At 37.4% G+C, this 17,854-nt stretch overlaps 1 protein-coding gene across 10 annotated transcripts in view; it reads right to left on the reverse strand.

Moving 5' to 3' along the window:
* Positions 1-17,854, reverse strand: part of LOC107088538 (focal adhesion kinase 1-like) — a 78,268-nt gene that overhangs the window by 40,540 nt on the left and 19,874 nt on the right. For all 10 annotated transcript variants that reach the window (XM_015380777.1, XM_015380778.1, XM_015380782.1 and 7 more), the window contains exons 3-11: positions 7,365-7,645; positions 7,104-7,270; positions 4,894-4,981; positions 4,689-4,768; positions 3,750-3,812; positions 3,601-3,655; positions 3,161-3,301; positions 2,679-2,756; positions 1,278-1,385 (exon numbers count right to left, since the gene is read on the reverse strand). In XM_015380777.1, coding sequence (XP_015236263.1) covers positions 1,278-1,385; positions 2,679-2,756; positions 3,161-3,301; positions 3,601-3,655; positions 3,750-3,812; positions 4,689-4,768; positions 4,894-4,981; positions 7,104-7,270; positions 7,365-7,601 — 1,017 coding nt within the window. In that variant the 5' untranslated portion in view covers positions 7,602-7,645. The remainder of the gene's footprint in view (positions 1-1,277; positions 1,386-2,678; positions 2,757-3,160; positions 3,302-3,600; positions 3,656-3,749; positions 3,813-4,688; positions 4,769-4,893; positions 4,982-7,103; positions 7,271-7,364; positions 7,646-17,854) is intronic.

Raw genomic sequence — 17,854 nt, forward strand, 5'->3', positions numbered from 1 at the left:
AAAACTTCATCAGCCTGCTTCATCATCTAAAAAAGGATAGATGTAAAAAGAACAGCACAACCAACTGATATAGAACTTCAGATACAATATAGCAACCCAATGATACCATCACTGAGGTATATAGAGTATTAATCAATACGAAATGTATAAAGTGATAGCTGAAGATAAAAATTGGCAAGTATGTAAGTAACTGGATTCAAGCACCTGTAGGTGTTTGTAAGAGTGCGCTTGTGTGTGTAAGGCTTATCCATGGGAAAAATCCTCAATAGTGGTTGTGAAGAGCCAAAGACCAGCTCAAGTAAGACACCGATGGTAACGGTAGAAAAAAAGGTTAAAAAAAACAACATTACAAGAAAGAGCAAGAGGAGTGCTGCAGTTCTGTGTTTTAGCCACCGGTGGCAGTATCATTCAAAACTCTGTGTGTGCCTCTTTAATGTTTCATAACAAATATTTGAATCATATTAAAGTTTACCAGGTTAATGTAATTTAGTCCTACATTTAAGAAATAACCAGCCAGGGCTCTTGAGAGGCAAAATGACTTAGAGATTGTAGCAAATGTCAAAGATCTCCTCAAATATTTTATTTTTTTAACCTTATGTAATAAAGCATGTTATTATTTTTTTTCCATTTGTAGGAGAAATATACAAATACATTGATCATTTTTAGCTTTATCTGTTTTGTTACTAAAGGGCCGACAGATCAGATACTTAAAAATCTATATCAAAGTGCTAAATACAAAGTGCTTACCACACTCGCAAGAAGAAGAAAAAAGGACTTTGATACTCAAGTAAAAAGGAAATAATATCTGGTATTTTCATCATGGTGTTAAAAAAACCATTGAAAAGGGAAATATTTGCTGAGAAAAGATTGGGATTCATTAAGGCTGTGAGAGACAGAGATAATTTAATTAAATTACAAAGAGGTAAAACATGTTACTGCAACATGTTGCTCTGCTCTTTCTAACCTTTAATTGTCATTCAACTTGTAGAATTTATGGAAATGCAAGAGAATTCTGGAAATATCAGTTCAGCAGAGGATTTACATTTTCCGGAGGAAATGTAGATTCTTTTAGGATTATTTGATTAATGTACACAGATACTACATGGTTTGAAGCTGCATCTTCTGCCAACAGAAGTGATTAAAGCCTGTTCAAGGCAGGTAGAAAAACACAAGCAAATACAATAAGAATATCAGCAACCAATGTGTATTTTTTAAATAACCAACCTCTGAATAAAAAAATCAAAAGAGAAGTATTGAAGGATTATAAATATACATACCTCTGGAGCTCCAGCGACATTTAGCTGAATCATCCCTTTCCTGTCCTTTTCCTCCAAAGCGGAGTATTGGATTGACTGGACTTGGTTAAAATTAGCTAAGTGTGTTGGCTGAGGAATCACAGAGAAACACACAGGCTTCATCAGTAGAATGTAAAGGGAAATAAAATTGCAAAAATTAAGCATGGCTGGTGTTTGGAGGGTAAATCTTTCCCCTTTTCACCCTAACATGACAGAAAACCAGCAGAAAAAAAAAAAGAATCAGATGAAGTGAAAGTTCTGAGGCTTAAAGCTGAACCCCAGACTCTATGAGGACTGAAATCATCTAAAACACGTCACCCTGAACTAATCAGCAGACTTTAGCCAAATGTATAAACCAAACACAACATAAGGCCGTCAGGTTTCCTGGACCCCTTCAAACACAACAGATCAGCTTTCTTTAAAAGGTTGTGCTCCCACTTTAGAAACAGTACCTTCACCTAAACAAGTGCAATGAAATCCTTCTGTGATCACTGTTCACTTAGTACACGTTTGCATTTGCCTGGCATTTCCATCACAGTGCTGCTTGATGAGTGAGTAGTATAAGTAACAGTAGAGGTGAGGGAGAGGCTAAGTCATCATCAATAATAATCAGGCCTCTCAGGAAGCAGGGAAGCTCTTCAATGTTTTATAGAAACTGGATCCTTTGAGATAACACAACCATTAGGGGTTTCATATTAGGATTATTATCAAAATGAGAGACACAGGACATAAAGAGAAACACAATATAAGGCTATCCAGTCTTCAGGATGGGAATGTAACCTAAAAAGCTCAAATCTTTTAGCTTTAGAATGATCAAGAGGTAGAATCTTAGGCAGTTATAAATCTAAAATGGACACCATCAAAGTGCCGAATATGTTCAGATTAAAGTGAGAGAAAATAATAAACCAGCTCTGCTGGTCTACCGATGTCTCAGCAGTCCGACGTTAAACTGCAGGAGGAGCAAAGCGATTGTGAAATATTAAGATGCTGCTTCACAAGATTTGTTATCCCCACCTCAAAATATCTCACGTCCCAGCACTCCCTTCCAACCAATGGAGTTTAATACAGAGGACTTTCTTAAAGATGAGACTTAAAACCTCTAGAAAAAATGCAGCCATAGTGATTTTTGGTTTAAGAACTGCGTATCAAGCTCACATCTTTCTCCTTTAACTTATTCTTGTTCATTAAGTACAGAGACAATTTTACCAAGAGTTAAAGAGACTCAAAAAATGTGGTTAAAGCAGACTTCGTTAAACCACTAGAGGGCAGCACAACACATAGTGATCATGGACCTCCCTTTAGGAGCGTTATGTATATGATAATTCAAGTTCAGAGAAATGATATATGTTAAATGTATAAAGAGACACATGAATGCATACTCACAGTTGAGCCCTTATCTGTGAGGTAGCTGATTCCTTCCTCTGGTCCTATTGCCAGCTCTACTGATATTACCCAACTAGACTAAAGAGGGGAGGAAAATACAGACATTAAAACCGTTATAATTGTTTTTATATCACTAATATTGAGTTTAAACACATTTTAGGTGTCAAGCTTCAATCATCTTTGATTAATTTAATCTCTATAGTTCTTTGGTCATTTCTCTGAGACTCAGGTACAAACAGAACATAAAATACAACAAAAATAATCATTTCGTTTTCATTCTAATATGACATTTCCTCAATTGCTACAGGTTAAGATCAATATAATCGAGAAAAAAAAAAATCAGCATTCAACTGCTAAATTAGGATTACAGACGAAGCAGTGGAATAGATTTATACTTTCAAACTTTTAACAGATATATCCCATACATCTTCTGCCTAATGGATGAAGTGCATCATGATCTGTATAGGAGCTGAGAGCCTTACCCCTAAAGCGCATTTAAAGCACTCCTTGTCAAAGGGGTAGATGGGAGTGATTATCTCAAAGAACTTGTGGATGCTCTGCTCATCGTTGAGGTTAGCAAACTGTTTAAACGTCTGCTGGATCTGCTTACGAAGGGTCTTTGCCTGATGAAGAGCAGGAAGACAGAGATAAAGAAGAACATAAGAGGCTGAAGACTTTCTTGAAGGTTGGTTCAGAGCCAAGAAAAGAACAACGCACAATTGAGAGCACAATCTGTGAGTGACAACAGCAGGTTTAACTTAATTCCACACAATCAGATAAGCAGGCATTTGCCAGAAATCCTTAGAGTCATCAGGTCGGTTCTGCTGGCAGACGACCTAACAGCCCATCAGCTGTAATTCTAGCTGCACCTCGGGTCATTGGTAATATTTAAAATGATCATATCTGAAGGATTTTCTCTCACCTTTAAGGAGTCCAACAGGCTTTTAGGGAAGAACCTTCTCAAACCCACATCTTTTCTAAAATTAATTAAAAAAAAAGTTAACATTTAAAAATCACACGCAATAAAAAAGAATGGAAACTAACAGGTGTGAGGTACAAGAAAAAGCTTACTCTAGTAGCTCATAGTTTGATTTCTTATCAAGAGCATTGCCCGGCATCTCTCTAAAGAACCTCCTGCAAAATTCACAGAAAGAAACAAATAAGACATGAGATGCTAGATACATATAGCTTTGAAATTGAATGAGAACTGAGATCTGCTGCTGCTTTTTCTGTTGTGCTTTATGTTCTTGTTCTTTGTTTAAAATAATGCTAATTTAATTAGATGTTTTGATATGGTGGGAATTTTCGTTGAAACTTGCACGTTTAATTTGTTACATAGATTTATTATTTGGGATTAAATGAATGAAAGAAACCAGATAAGCATTTTACTTCAGGTTATTTAGTTTCAAAAACAAATTATGTAAGCATATATTTGAAAAAGAAAGCATTATTTAGATAGGCAAGAACTTGCTTACGTAAATGTATCCAAAACTTAGTGTGTATTAATATTTACTGCATATGTTGCCTGTAACTTCTGTCTAAAGCATAATGAATAAATAAGAATAATTAAAAAATATATATGTATTAATAATAATGTGACTTTAAAGTATCATTGGTATAATGTTTTAAGTCACAAAAACAACAGTTTAATTCTAAATTAAACAACCAAAAGTGTTTCAAATTTATTTGAAACAAAGCTCTTTATTACACTGGATGGAATTATAGCATAAAGACCAAGGGAAAAGTTTAAAGCATGGTTAAGTTATAGAGCTCTGTATCTATCACAAAATGAAACTACAGCTAAATACAACTTAAAAACTGACCAAGACATTCTAATTCATCTACAGTGACTGGCCGGGTAAGGAGAGCTATAAGAGATCAGAGATGCAGCCGACAGATCCGTGCATACCTTGTTGCTGCAGAGATCATCAACGGAAAAGCCATGCTTTAGCTAAGAAGTTCAAATTGCTTGACTTTGTGGGACTCAAACATCTCCCTACACGTTCTCACCTTATTTCTAAACAGCCTAGTTTCAGTGCAACATCTTGATCCACATGGTCGGCTAAATGTTGCATATAATCACTTTTCACCTACAAAAAAAACAAACAAAAAACAGGTGTGAACAGTCAAACAGGATAACACATCAGTCCAAGGTCTGTTTAATATTCAGAAATATTGTGCATGCTTTCAGGAAACGATCAATTTGTGTTCTCACCTGGTGATAGAGGTAGTTGAGAGAAGGTTTGTCTTCAGAGAAATGGCTAAGATAACCTTTAGGAAAGTATCGTATCCGGAGCTCATACCTGGAAGGGACAGAGAGAGTGTGAGAGTGTGGTAGAGGGTTTGATAGGACGGTCCTAATGGGTGAAAAAAGACTGTATCTTGCTGCATCCCTTCATAAGATTGGCTGCCTGCCAACAAAGAGCAGTTAAACAGAGCCTTATAGCTTAACAACAGAGCCTCTTCCACTCAGCACATTATATCTGGTGCCACGATGGAAGGATACACTGATCTGCTGTTAAATCAATCATCTAAAACCGATAAAGGAGTAATATCATAAACCATAATGGGGCTCCTGCAGTTACACTCGCCCAGAGCTGGTTCGCAGAAGTGCCCACATGGGTCATTGCTGTTTAGAGCGAGATGTTTGCTCAAGAATGACACGTTACAGGGAAGTAGGTCAGGAGAGTTACAAACCAGAAGTTAGATAACAAAGGAAATCAAGCCCTCTGACAAAAATGAATAAATTATAATGCTCTATTATGAATGAATCCTAAGGAAAATAATAATGTGCAACTGGAAGAAGGAAAAAAAAAACATCATAGGATGACTAAAGAGGTTTTGAAAAAAATTCAAAGAGATTAAATCATGCAAAAGGGCTGGAAAGAAGTGAGAGTCAGTCCATCCATCCCCAGGGCAACTGCAACTGCTGTTCTAACAATAGCTTGGCAGCAGCAGAAGCTCCTGTGGGCTCGAAGCTCTGCTGCCCTCTGAGGCACACGCTGCCTGCCTGCAACAACTGGCAGAGATCTACCACCTTATCTAAGCTGTTCCTGTTGAATTAATTTCAATTTCTATGACTTCAAACCCTGGACAAAAGGCTGCAATTTAAGGAGGACTGTAAAAACATCCACTGGGAACGGTTCAAAGCCTGAGAAGCTGAATGCAGACTGAAGCATGGTGAACATGGTGTGCTCTGAATGTTAAAAAGGAATTATTTTCAAATAGAAAAAGGATTTTAACCAACTATTCTGGTCAGGTGGGAGGATTTGGATTGGAAATGAGTAGAGATTAACAGAAATAATGTAATATGTTAAGCCATAACTACTGCATGAAAACAATGTATGGGGCCCTGTGAGGGTACTGATGCAACTTGACCTCTTCTTGTCCCATTCAATCAGAAACTTTAATGTAATTTCGTGCAATTTTATACGATTGATCAACAAAATTGAGAACAAAACTATAAAGAGAAAGGAAAATAATACCTTTTTATTTTATTTTTTATTGTATTTTTTTAACAAACAAAATAAAAAGTTTGGAATAATATTAACTTTATTATTCCTGAGAACTAGAACCATTTCTGACATAATTATAGCTTAAGGTGTTTTGCAGTTTGTGCCTTTTCTTTACAAAGAGCTTAAACTGAGCAAGGTTGGATATTGAGCACATAGGAATGAAAGTTTCCAAGTCTTGCCTCAGATTATCAATTGGGCTTAAGTCTTAAATTTAACTTGGCTGTTTTAAACATGAAGAATATTCCATCTATACCAAGGCAAAGTAGCTACCTTGTTTTCAGGGTTTAGACAGGAATAAGTAACTCTAATTTAATGCTTTTTTTAATGCTCTTTAATCCAAAATCTTTCGTCATCTTTACCATTAAAAGGCTGCAGCCATGTCCCGAATTTCCACGTTTTCCAGACCCTTTAGTTGAAATTTGCATTTTCCCATTCTCTAGCTTTTTCTCCGTCTTGAGCTTCTTTTACAAAAACACTGCTTTACGATCAAACATTTATATCTGATATATCTGAGGAAAATAAAGCATTTTTAAATGCCATGATAATCACATTTAATGAATTTTAATGCCAATTAAGGCCTTAATTTAAAAAGGAATAATTTAATGACTTTTAATGATTTAAAAAGGAACCCTGGATTTAAAGGGCACCTTTTCAAGATGCTGTGTTTGTGAATGATGTTACCTAGAATTAATTAGGGTGACATTTTTAGATTATTCATTAGGCAATATCTGCTTATTGTTCATCAATTTGTTGTAGATAAACATCATGCAAAGTTCCTAACCGACCAGAGGTTTGGCCCTGCTTTGACAATGAGACACTATCCATTACTTTAAATGATCGTAATCGAGGGAGGAACAGAATTGAAGGAATTAACAGGAAGCAACAGAAAGTGTGTCGATCTCTAACTTACCGCCACTCTTCTTGTGGATGCTGCTTCTCGTACCTCTCCCTGACATGGGACACGCCCAGGTCTGGATGTAACCAGTGGAGCGCGTCAGAGTGCAGATGGGTCAAACGGAGGCCCAAAGAGGACACACAGCGTAACTTATGGATCTCTGCTATCTTCTGGATAACACCCTGTCAAAGCAATTCAAATACCAAACAATTAAATAAGCAATAAAATACTAAGTAACTGAAAATGTGTCTGTAAAGAAGTTTGTGCGCCTCTTACTCTGACATCTGTCGCATCTCCATGCCTGATGTTACTTGCCCAGGTGCTTGGTTCATTGTTTGTCTCAAAGTAATGGAAGATTTTAAGTACACGGTCCATGGACCCTGGAGGCCGCTCCAGACCTCCAGCAGAACCACTGGTGCCGGGAGCTCCAGGCATCCCAGGCCGGGATTTAACCCCACAACCACCCGCTGCTGAATGATTGAGGCTGGGCTCCAGGTAGGAAGACGATGCCATGCCTGACTCGGACGGTCCTGCTGGGGCTAACTGGCCGTCATATTCTGGAACAAGATGAGCAGTCAAGACATGAGGACAGTCCAAATAATCCATGTGAGTCTAGCTCTGATCTGAGAGACAAATAAGTGTAATTAAAACATGTATCTTTTGGTTATAAAACTATTAACCAACTGAGATGACACGGTGCAAAAAAGCTCACTACTTCTATGCTTTTTAAGCCATAATGACATAATCAGTAAGATATAAAAAAGAATAAAAACCTAACAAATCCAAGCATGAAGGTGAATGCAGACCCCAAACAATCAATATCAAGAGCAAAATCCCTCCCACTCAGGCCTTGTTGCTCTCACAGTCCTTCAGATTCACAACAGTCTTAAGTACCTTGGAGATTTCTAAGAGGTGACTGCCTCTAATATTGATCAAATACTTCCTCTGTACAATTGTCCCCTCTTTGAGTTAGTCTAATGCATAAAAGCCAAATAAAATACAACAAATCTTTAGGCTGTATAGTGAAAAAAATGGGAAAAAGTAACATTACATGCTTTCCTGGTGAAGAAATTATATGCAGAAAAAGAAGGAGTATCTACATTTTAATTTTAAACAGAGCCATGTTCTGCAGTGCTAACTTGTAATCAGAGAAACGCTAATTAGACATTAACATCCACCCTGACATCCTAAACAGTCATTGTTCCCTAAAGGGAGCAAACAAAGCAGCAGTGGTTCCCCACACCTGCTGCTGTATTTCTGAACAGCGATTCTTCACCAGATAAACCAGAACTATAATCCTCTGTGTCTTCTGGATATCAAACCTGTTTGTGCGTGGCACTTCCACAAGTGTTTCAGTAGATGTAAAAAGTAAAAGCCGAGAAATTTACGTTCAAAATCGTTTCCATATGGTAAAAAAACAACTCCTAGAATCAAAGATGTAAGTTAATTCAGCAGGGCTAACAGGATGAATTCTCTTTATCATTCAGAAATATTCTATCATCTTTTTCTTCATGGTTTTTTTACTGGACATCCATACTGGATCTGACGGGTCATCATCCAACCAGGAGCTTATTTCAGCTGACTGTGAAGTTAAAGTTCTGGTTCACAACTAAGGACAGAAGAAAACCAAATCCAATTGTTTGATAAGTGACCTCCTTCTACATAGTCACCATCAGTACATGAAGGTAATTCTTTTATAAATGAATTACTAATTTTTAATCCGAAGCCAAATCCTCTCCAGAAACTATGAACCTGTGAACAGAAGAGCCTGGAGCAACCCAATCCCTGGGACCAAATCACTGTGGTCAGCTTTTTTTTCTTCTGCGCTAGGGTCACGGCCAGATTACTTCCTGCTGAAACAGAGGTCCAAAAATATGACCCAGCGTAGGTTGATTCAGCATTTTCAGCAGTGTGGCTGTCAGCCGCCACTGTGAAGGGATATGCACAACGATGGCAAAAGAAAAGAGGACATCACTTGTCTTGTGTCTGCTGGCCTTACTGGTTCAGCCCGCTCTGACAAAACTACGCTGCATCCAAATCATATCTGCATGGACCTCATTATACATAACTTGTGTCCACAAAGAGGTAATTGAAGTTAGTTCTCCTTTAAGTATTGTATTTGTATTGTTTCCTTTGTCTCATGAATCAGTTATTTTCTAGTAGTATTTGCAAAGTGCAGACTTTAACGTTCAAGAAATGTGAAACTAGAGAAAGGGGAATGTGTTTTAGAACGAAGTTTGGCACTGAGGACCGTTTAAAGTGCACTGTTAGTCAGAGCCTTTAATGCAGCTGGGAGCCACAGAGATCAGTGAATCAGTCACAAGCTCTTCAGACACTCCAGGATTTAATGAAACAGATTAGTACAGATCAAATTCAACAAATGAGTTCTTATGGGGTTACTAAGATCATCCAATTAAAAGTATATCAAACAACAAAAAAGATAAGTTGTTAAGGCATTTGAGACAGGAGACTCTTACAGAACAGCGCATAGAAAGTCCTCAAAGTCGATGTTTTTTTCAAATTGACTATACGGCTATACTTTTGTCCTTTTTTCTAGGCTATCTGATGTATCCTACACCCTCTGGCAACTTTAATAGGTAGACCTACTCGACTGCGTGTTAACACAAATATAACAAAAGGAACAACCAATAATATGGCAGTAATCTATTTTCTTTTTTAGATGCAGTAAAGATAGTTCTAGGCCAATTTATTTTCAGAAAAATACAATGCTACTGACAAATGACCAGATTATTATCATATTTCATCAACTGAATAAAAGAAAAACATTTTCAGGGTCACTAAGTCACTAAGCTAAATTACCGTATTTTCCAGACTATTAGTGCACCTAGCTATAAGCTGAGCCCACTAAATTTTTTGAAAAAATTGGAAACGTACATTCATAAGCCACACCGGGCTATAAGCCGCTGATATCTACTAAACTGTCTCCTGCCACACCTATAGGGGGAGCTCTACATATAGCCCCTATAGTAGGACTAAGGAAGAGTGTTAGCTCCTGTTAGCTTGTTGGCTCGCTGCAGTAAGAGCTTCTAATGAAAGATTGGGCTTTGACGGCTATTTATTTTAGCTCTGCAGGAGTTGAGCCTGGTCTCTTCATTGGTTTGGCAGCTTTAATGAGGCAAATAAATGGCAAAATGTGTAAATTCAGGACATTTTCGTGCCTGCTGCTAGCATGTTCTTGTGCTAAATGAAAATTCTGCTAACATGTTCTTGTGCTAAATGAAAATTAGCCCCTAATTTTGTCCTTTCCAACTTTGACTTCCCCCCTCTGGCCGTTAGCAAAAATCGATAGAAAAGCCGCACTTTCTTATAAGTTGCACGATTCAAAGTGTGGGAGGAAAAAAGTAGCGGCGTTTAGTCAAGAAAACACAGTAGTTGAAAAGTAGTTTCTTAATCCTCAGTGTCATAAAAGCTCCTCCTGCATCTTTCATGGGTTGTTTCTATGCTACCAAAGTGTTTCAACATATATTAGGGTATCATTTTAACTGTCATTAATGAAAGAGAAAAATGTGCTAGATGTGCAATAGACCAATGTTTCCAAACTGGTCCAAATCTGCTGGGGGCACACATTAAACACATTAATAAAGTACAAAAACTAGGGCTGCAACTAACCATTATTTTGTCATCCCTTAAGTTGCAGATTAGTTTTTCAATCAATCTGAAAGCGAAAAATTCCTTAAAGAAGTTACTAAATCTCTTCCACATGATAAGTTCTCGGTGGAATATAGTGACAGATAAGAACTTTTTTTTTTTTCTCTTAAATGCAAAATAAACTTTTCAAAACTATTTCTTTTATAATTACTGCTCTAAGTTGGTTGCTCTGTCAGCTAAAGTCATGTTGTAAGAGTCCATGCTCCAGGTCATCAATTCATTCGATTACTAAATTAGTTTTTCATTCATTTCAAAATTTTCATTTATTTCAAAGCTTGATTAATCACAATCCAATTAATTGTTTCAGAACTAACAAAAACATTTACATCTAACCACAACATTCGTTCTACTAACTCCTACACCTACATTTCCAAGGATGCATATCTCCAGTTCATGCAGCACCGCGAGCAAATATACTCAGTATTTGGTTAAAGCATTTTATAGAACATTCAAAGTAAAAATGTTATGTTTTGTTTGTTACTCAAGAGAACAGCATGACTGTTAAAAAAATAATACTATAAAACTAGAGATGTTCTAGCTTTTATTGCCTAGTGTTGTCGTTGAGATATGACCTGATATTTCAGAATTTCTGTAAATAAAGATGATTTTCTTATGGAAGTCATTTTCCTTATCAATGGCAAATCATACTTTGATCTTGATCACTGCATTATTGTTGTATTCATGATTGCCTAAAACTTCAACTACACAATGAATGACATTTTTAACTACTTTAACTTGAACAAATATCTAGTCAAACTACTGAACTGGATTCAAACACACACTCCTTATACCCACAATGATTGAAATCAAGTCAAAAAGGGTCCTGCAGGCTGCTGGCAGAGCCATCGCTCCCCCTTACAGGGGTTTTACTGATAGCCAGCCAGTTGGGCCACAGCGGGCTGAGGATGAACTCTGCTCCACACCAGCAGCACAGGGAGGGTTCATGTTATCAGCCTTACAGGGAACTGGGTTACTGCTGAAAGGTCACTTCAGTGGAAGGTAATGCTTCTGTCTGCTTTCTTTGCATCTCCCTCATCATTTTCCTTTTTGTCATTTCTCAGCCCAATGAGGACTTTTCCCGCTCCATCAATCCTCATTCATTCTCTAACTCTTCTTTTAGAAAATTCTTTCATTGTTCACAGACCCACAGTCATTTGATCGTCCTCCGACTGAATGACTTCTCTTCCATCCTGCCCCTAATTTTTCTTCCATCTTCAAAAACTTCTTTATACCTTCACAACCAGACACACACACACACACACACACACCTCACCGTTCTGGAGGAAGCACATCATGTACACCAGAGCACCAGGAAGAACAGGTTCAAAAGTCAAAGACTAGCTATACATCAATGCAAGTGAATAAAAGAGTATGCATGCCTCTGATGCAAGAAGGTTCCTATCCATATACTTTTGTAGTTGGGTAATAAACTACAGAATCTTATTGTGCTTGAATGAAAAAGACCCAGTACCTAGATAAGCTAAATAACCTGACAACCAATCCTCGTACAAAGAGGTGCAGAGAGAATCTAAATGAAATTTAGCCTCATGTATAAAAGCTGCTCATGCAGTGCTTCAATGGACCTTTGGGAGATACTTCAAAGTTTTTCATCAGCTCTGCATCCAGAGCTCATTTATCATAAATGCTGACAGCTGCAGTCACAGAGGACTGAATTTCTAGGCTTTCTAGCACATCGAGTTTACCAAAAAATAATCATAAAACTCATGCAAATATTCTACATACAACTAGGACAATAAGTGGACTACCAGTAAGAAGGATGCATTGAAGGAATAAGTATAAATGGATTATATTTCTTTTGAAAAATATGTAAAAGAAAAGCTGCTTTGTTGGTATAATATTGTGTTCTATCTGAAAAATTGGAAGTTGTTAAGCCGCATGAGCTTAATTTTCAACAAGGTTGCCACACCTTAAAACACTGATGAAAGTATTATGTTTAAACCCCTTATTTTATAACAGACTGTCCTACATTGCACTGAACAACTTCTTTAATGTTTGTTACTATTAGGGGTGAGTATTGGCTAATGTGTTGTGATAGGATACATGTCACGAAAAGATCTTATGATATTGCAAAATCAGTATATATTGCGGTTTTACCCAGCTATAAAAATGAAATGCATAAACAAAAAACGAGTGTTGCATATGTTCATCAGAATCCATGTTTTTTGGGGGTTTGAGTCCGACAACTTCTTCTAATGTGACTGCCTCAACTACAGAAATGGGGCTGTGTTGCACAGAAAAAGGGCTCCATGGTACAAACTACCAGAGTGGTGGTGCAGAAGTAGCCCATTTTCCCTCATCGTTTTAGACTAAATTACTGTGCAGCCAAAAATCAGGATATATCGCCAAATCGATTTTTCCCCACACCCCTAGTTACTAGAAACTAAAACATTGGAGATTTTTGTTGCTTACTATTAGCTGGAATATCTTAAATTTTAGTGGATTACAGCATGAACTCACTCAGCTTCAGCTTAAATTGAGCTTTTACTTTCAGGGGAAGCTGAGAGCCCATTTCTGCCATCTGTGAAGATTTAGATTATATAGTGAACTTCAAATGTCATTGCATTATTAATGCATGCAATACTGAAATCATCGAGGTTTGGTTAGAGATAATATATAGAATGTTTTACTATTTCAGCTGTTCACTGAGACTCAGATTATCAATAATACATGGTCCTGACTTAATGAACCTTTTTGAGCCCTTTTTTATAGCCAAGGTAAAAAGGAATCTTGGGTAGTTTGTTTGCTCTCTGTTTTAGCTGCAATAAAAGACCGTGGCATATTTACTAAAATCAGCCACATGACATATGGAGGTTGTTGGATGTCCCATGATGAAGTGGTTTAAGTCTTGGACTGATGTAGGGGACCCCAATATGAATGCTGGTTGTGTCAGGAAAGGCATGCAGTGTAAAAACTTTGCCAAGTCTGTGAGTAAGTTACAATGAATTGATCTGGTAACCCTTGAATATGGGACCAGCTGAAAGGACACAAAGTAGTAGACTTATTCTACATAGCAACTGGGACAGCACAAAAGAAGAACCCGATAGACTGTAAACATAAATCCTACAATGTTGTTCTTTATTTCAATCCTAGAAGAACTGAAGCACCTGGCTACCCACTAGCTCTGCCCCTACTTAGTGACCAACATGCCAGGGGTCAAAGTAGCTATAGAGGATATAAATAAAACAATAAAATATAGGATAAATGCTACTGATAACTGACACTTCACTACTTGCCGCTATTAACTACTTTAAAGTATACAGTAGTAGCAGTTGGGCCACAACAAATGGCTGAAGCTCCTTAGATACATCAACACTAAAAGTGTGCATGCACACCAAGACAAAACTAGTGTGTCACAAAGATTGGCATGTGGGGCAACCAATAAAAAGATTGAACTCTCTAAACTCTAAGCCAAAAGAAAACCAGAAATTAAGTAGCCCTACATCTTCTTTAACAGAGGTGCAAAAATAGCTTTAGTTGAAGAAAAAACTAAATTAGACTTAAAAACTTAAGATTAGGTTTTTGTTGTCTTTACAAATAGTATGAATTTATTACTAATCATATCTGTGGTTTTTAAGAATTAAACGATGAAGAAGAAAAAAAAGCCAGGTTTGGCTTTTTTTTATCCTAATACTAAAATAAGTACCGGTATCTAATTAGAATCTTGTTTATGCAGCTCATAAGTTTATAAAAGAATTTCTGTTCAGTCTGGGTTTAATTGATCAGCACATTGTGTTAAAAAAACAAAACAAAAAAAAACATTTGCTGATGAGGAATCTGCTTGCAGTGATGTCATTACATCCTGTTCTCTAAAAAGATGTGAAATCCGAAACGTGAAGAGGATAGTACATACTTGGTAGAGGATGCTGCGCATAGATGCAGGCCCCTTTGCTCCAACACAGAGGGATGCAGCCGCTGTTCTCCATTTCATATGAAGGGGGTCACGATGCAGTGTAGGCCACACAGCCCACTTTATAATGCTCAGCCAAAAAAACAGCATAGAGCCAAGTAGAAGTTTCTATTCTCTTTGCAAATATATTAAAAATGTCATGGTTGAAAATGTTTTAAAGATGTGGAATCTTTCCCAAACTGATCACAGTTCTGTCAGAACTAGAATCTGGGTTATGAATGATAACATAAGTTATCATTATAAGAAAAATGGTTTACTGTAAAGAGTCTGGATCTAAAATTGATTCCAATCATGTAGTCCTTTCTCGCTTGCAGATTTCTTTTTTTGTGGTAAGGTTTTAAGAAAATCACTCCATCCAGTTCATGTATTGACCTTTGACCCAGCAAAATATCTTGATGACTGCACTATAAAACATGTAATGGTTCCCTGTCAAGTAGCACTTCTTGTTGCCTGATGGAGTCTCCGTCTTGGAGGATATGGATGACTGGTATTTTGCTGAAATATGCGTCTTTGATTCAATCAAAACAATGATTTGTTTTTTTTCTTCACAATTCAATAGTTCTATTTATAGTTTCACAATAAATCAGATATTAAATCCAGGTAATCGCAGCCAAATAATGCAATATATTAATCCTGATGTAGAAGCTGAAAAATGTTCTCTTGATTCTTTTTATCCAATTTCCAGTTTCAGTTCACAAAGTGATACTGACTGTTTATCCTTCCAAAAAGGCATTTATCTTTGTTGGTAAATCCACAGTATTGTTCAAAGGAGAAAGCAAAAGAAATTAGGCAGAAATCAGATGTGAGAATCGGGCATCAGTGGGCTGTAGAGACAAAAATGTAGGGCAGAGAGGGGAGCAGAGAAATGGAACAGAGTGAGAGAGAAAGATGAAAGTGGCCAATGCAGGAGGGAAAAGGCACTGCAAGAAAAGGAAAGACAAGAGGGAGCGGATGAAGAGCAAAACCGATGTTAGAAAAAAATAGGGAGAAAGATGAGCTAATAAAGAGAGCGGGATGGAGATAGAAAGCAGAGAAACCCCAGGGAGAAGATGAGTCTCACGTCCTCCAAAGATTGCTCATAATGCCTGCAGGAAGTAGCCAGGTCAAAGCTGCTGGTATCTGAAGCTGGAGAGGGACAGTCTTAGAGGTAAAAAGCTTTGAGAAGAAGAGCGGAGCTTCAAACCCGGGCGAAGGAGACGGCGAGGAAAAAAATAAAAAGATATTACAGAGGAAGGTTTGATGCAGTCAGTCCCTTTCAAAGTTGGTCAGTCTGTCGTTCAGCAATGCTCCAGAAGCCTTTCTTCTATAGCGTCGCAACAGAAGCGAGATCACAGCATCCTTCCTGATCTTTAATACATACCGCAGACTAATAGGAGTAAAATCTTTCAGCTCTCTGAGGGATCCAGTAAAAGCAACAAAGTGTGTGTTAGCTATACAGAGAAAAGGATACAGAAAGGTGGGTGTGCATGTTAGTAAAGAGGTAAGCAGCTCAGAGTGTGTAAGAGAAATCTAAATGTGAAGTCTGGTGAGTGCGTGCTTGAATGTCAGCAAAAAGTGAGCGAGCCAAGAGGTTTTCCTCAGTGCTGCTATGATCGCTAACAAGCAGAAGCATAGCATGAGGGGCAGGATGGTGTGTGTGTGTGTGTGTGTAGGGCGGAGAAGGACAGAAAAGGAGGAGGAGAAAGGAAGAGATAGAAACCCTGTAATTGAGAACCAATGCAGAGGAAGCAATCTGAGCACTACGCTGAAGAGGAAGACTCCACTCTTCATTGACACGCTAATAAACATCATTCATAAGAACTAAGGCTGCAAAACAGCTACAATTATAAAATAAAAACTTAATTTTATGTGCAACAATTCATTATCGGGTTTTAAAAGGATTAAAATGATCCGTGCCTAACTCTTGTAAACATTACACTCTGACATTTTAACACTGATGTTTCTCCCATTCACCCCTAGCTTCCTCTTCATATACCTATTTCTCCTGCATCACACCAAGCCTTCAACAGCAGCCAGGTATCTCAGATAAGACAAAGCACAAGAAGACAAAGTGTGCCAGCAGTTATTCAGGAAGTAACACTAACAATCAGAGGATGTTGAGTCTATAGAGATTTTAATGGATAATTTTCATCAAGGAAAATCTTTATAGAAAGATACCGCTGCTACTTGATTTATCTTGAAACTACAATCAACCTTTTCTATGAAAAAACAAAATGATCATATCTCAGTTTCCCAAATTTTGCATATCTTTAAAAGGGCTAAAATGATCTGTACCTGTATGAATAGTCAAAGGAAAAGGTTTGAAATGGTATAAAAATCGGATCATTTCTGGATTTTCCTCTGGTTTTCTGACCAATTGCAGATCTCTAAATCTTTAAGTGAACGGCCTTCTTGCCATCAACACCCTCTTTATCACTCGATCAGAATCTGGCTGCTTCAAACTAGTGCCAGTTTAAAAAAAAAAAACAAGGTGGTAAAATCAAAAGATTACTTCTACTTAAAAGTGGGACATGAATACCTACAGGTGTAAAAATATTCTGTGTAAAGTAGCAACAAACAAGCTTTTTGTTTCATTTCTGGTGAAGTTCAGAGGTTATGCAATGGAAAAACTACATAACACGGACTGGAGCGATTAGTAGATATAACTGAGAAGTAAATGTTATTCATTAGGATTTTTTTTATTATACTTTTAAAAAAACATAATTTTTTTCTTAAAACTGCTGCAACAGATCAATAATAAGTGAATGTTCAGCGGCTAAAACTGATGTAAATTCCTCAGGGGTAGACAATAAATGAGGCTTAGACAGCCTACAAGGATTTACTGCAGGTTAAAGCAGCGCAAGAGGAATGCAAACCTGATGAGACGCCATTCGGGGCCTTCTGATGAGCACCGAACACAGGAACACTTGGAGAATAGATTTTTCCAAACAGTTTGAATTTGCTGAACACACACTAGTAAGTGACAAACATTTTTTGTCTGCTGGGTTTTCTACTAATCCATAAACAATGGAAACTTGCTTGATGTTGTGTCAAAGCGTATTAATGCATGGACTCTCCATCTTCATGCAACTGGCTGATTTTAATGTAATGGCATTTCCATTTAATCGCGTACAAACTAGGGGTGTAAATTATAATCGTTTTGTATCGATGCATCAATCCAACAGCCGAC

Source organism: Cyprinodon variegatus, unplaced genomic scaffold (assembly GCF_000732505.1).
Source record: "Cyprinodon variegatus isolate N-32 unplaced genomic scaffold, C_variegatus-1.0 Scaffold221, whole genome shotgun sequence".
Taxonomy (NCBI): Eukaryota; Metazoa; Chordata; class Actinopteri; order Cyprinodontiformes; family Cyprinodontidae; genus Cyprinodon; species Cyprinodon variegatus.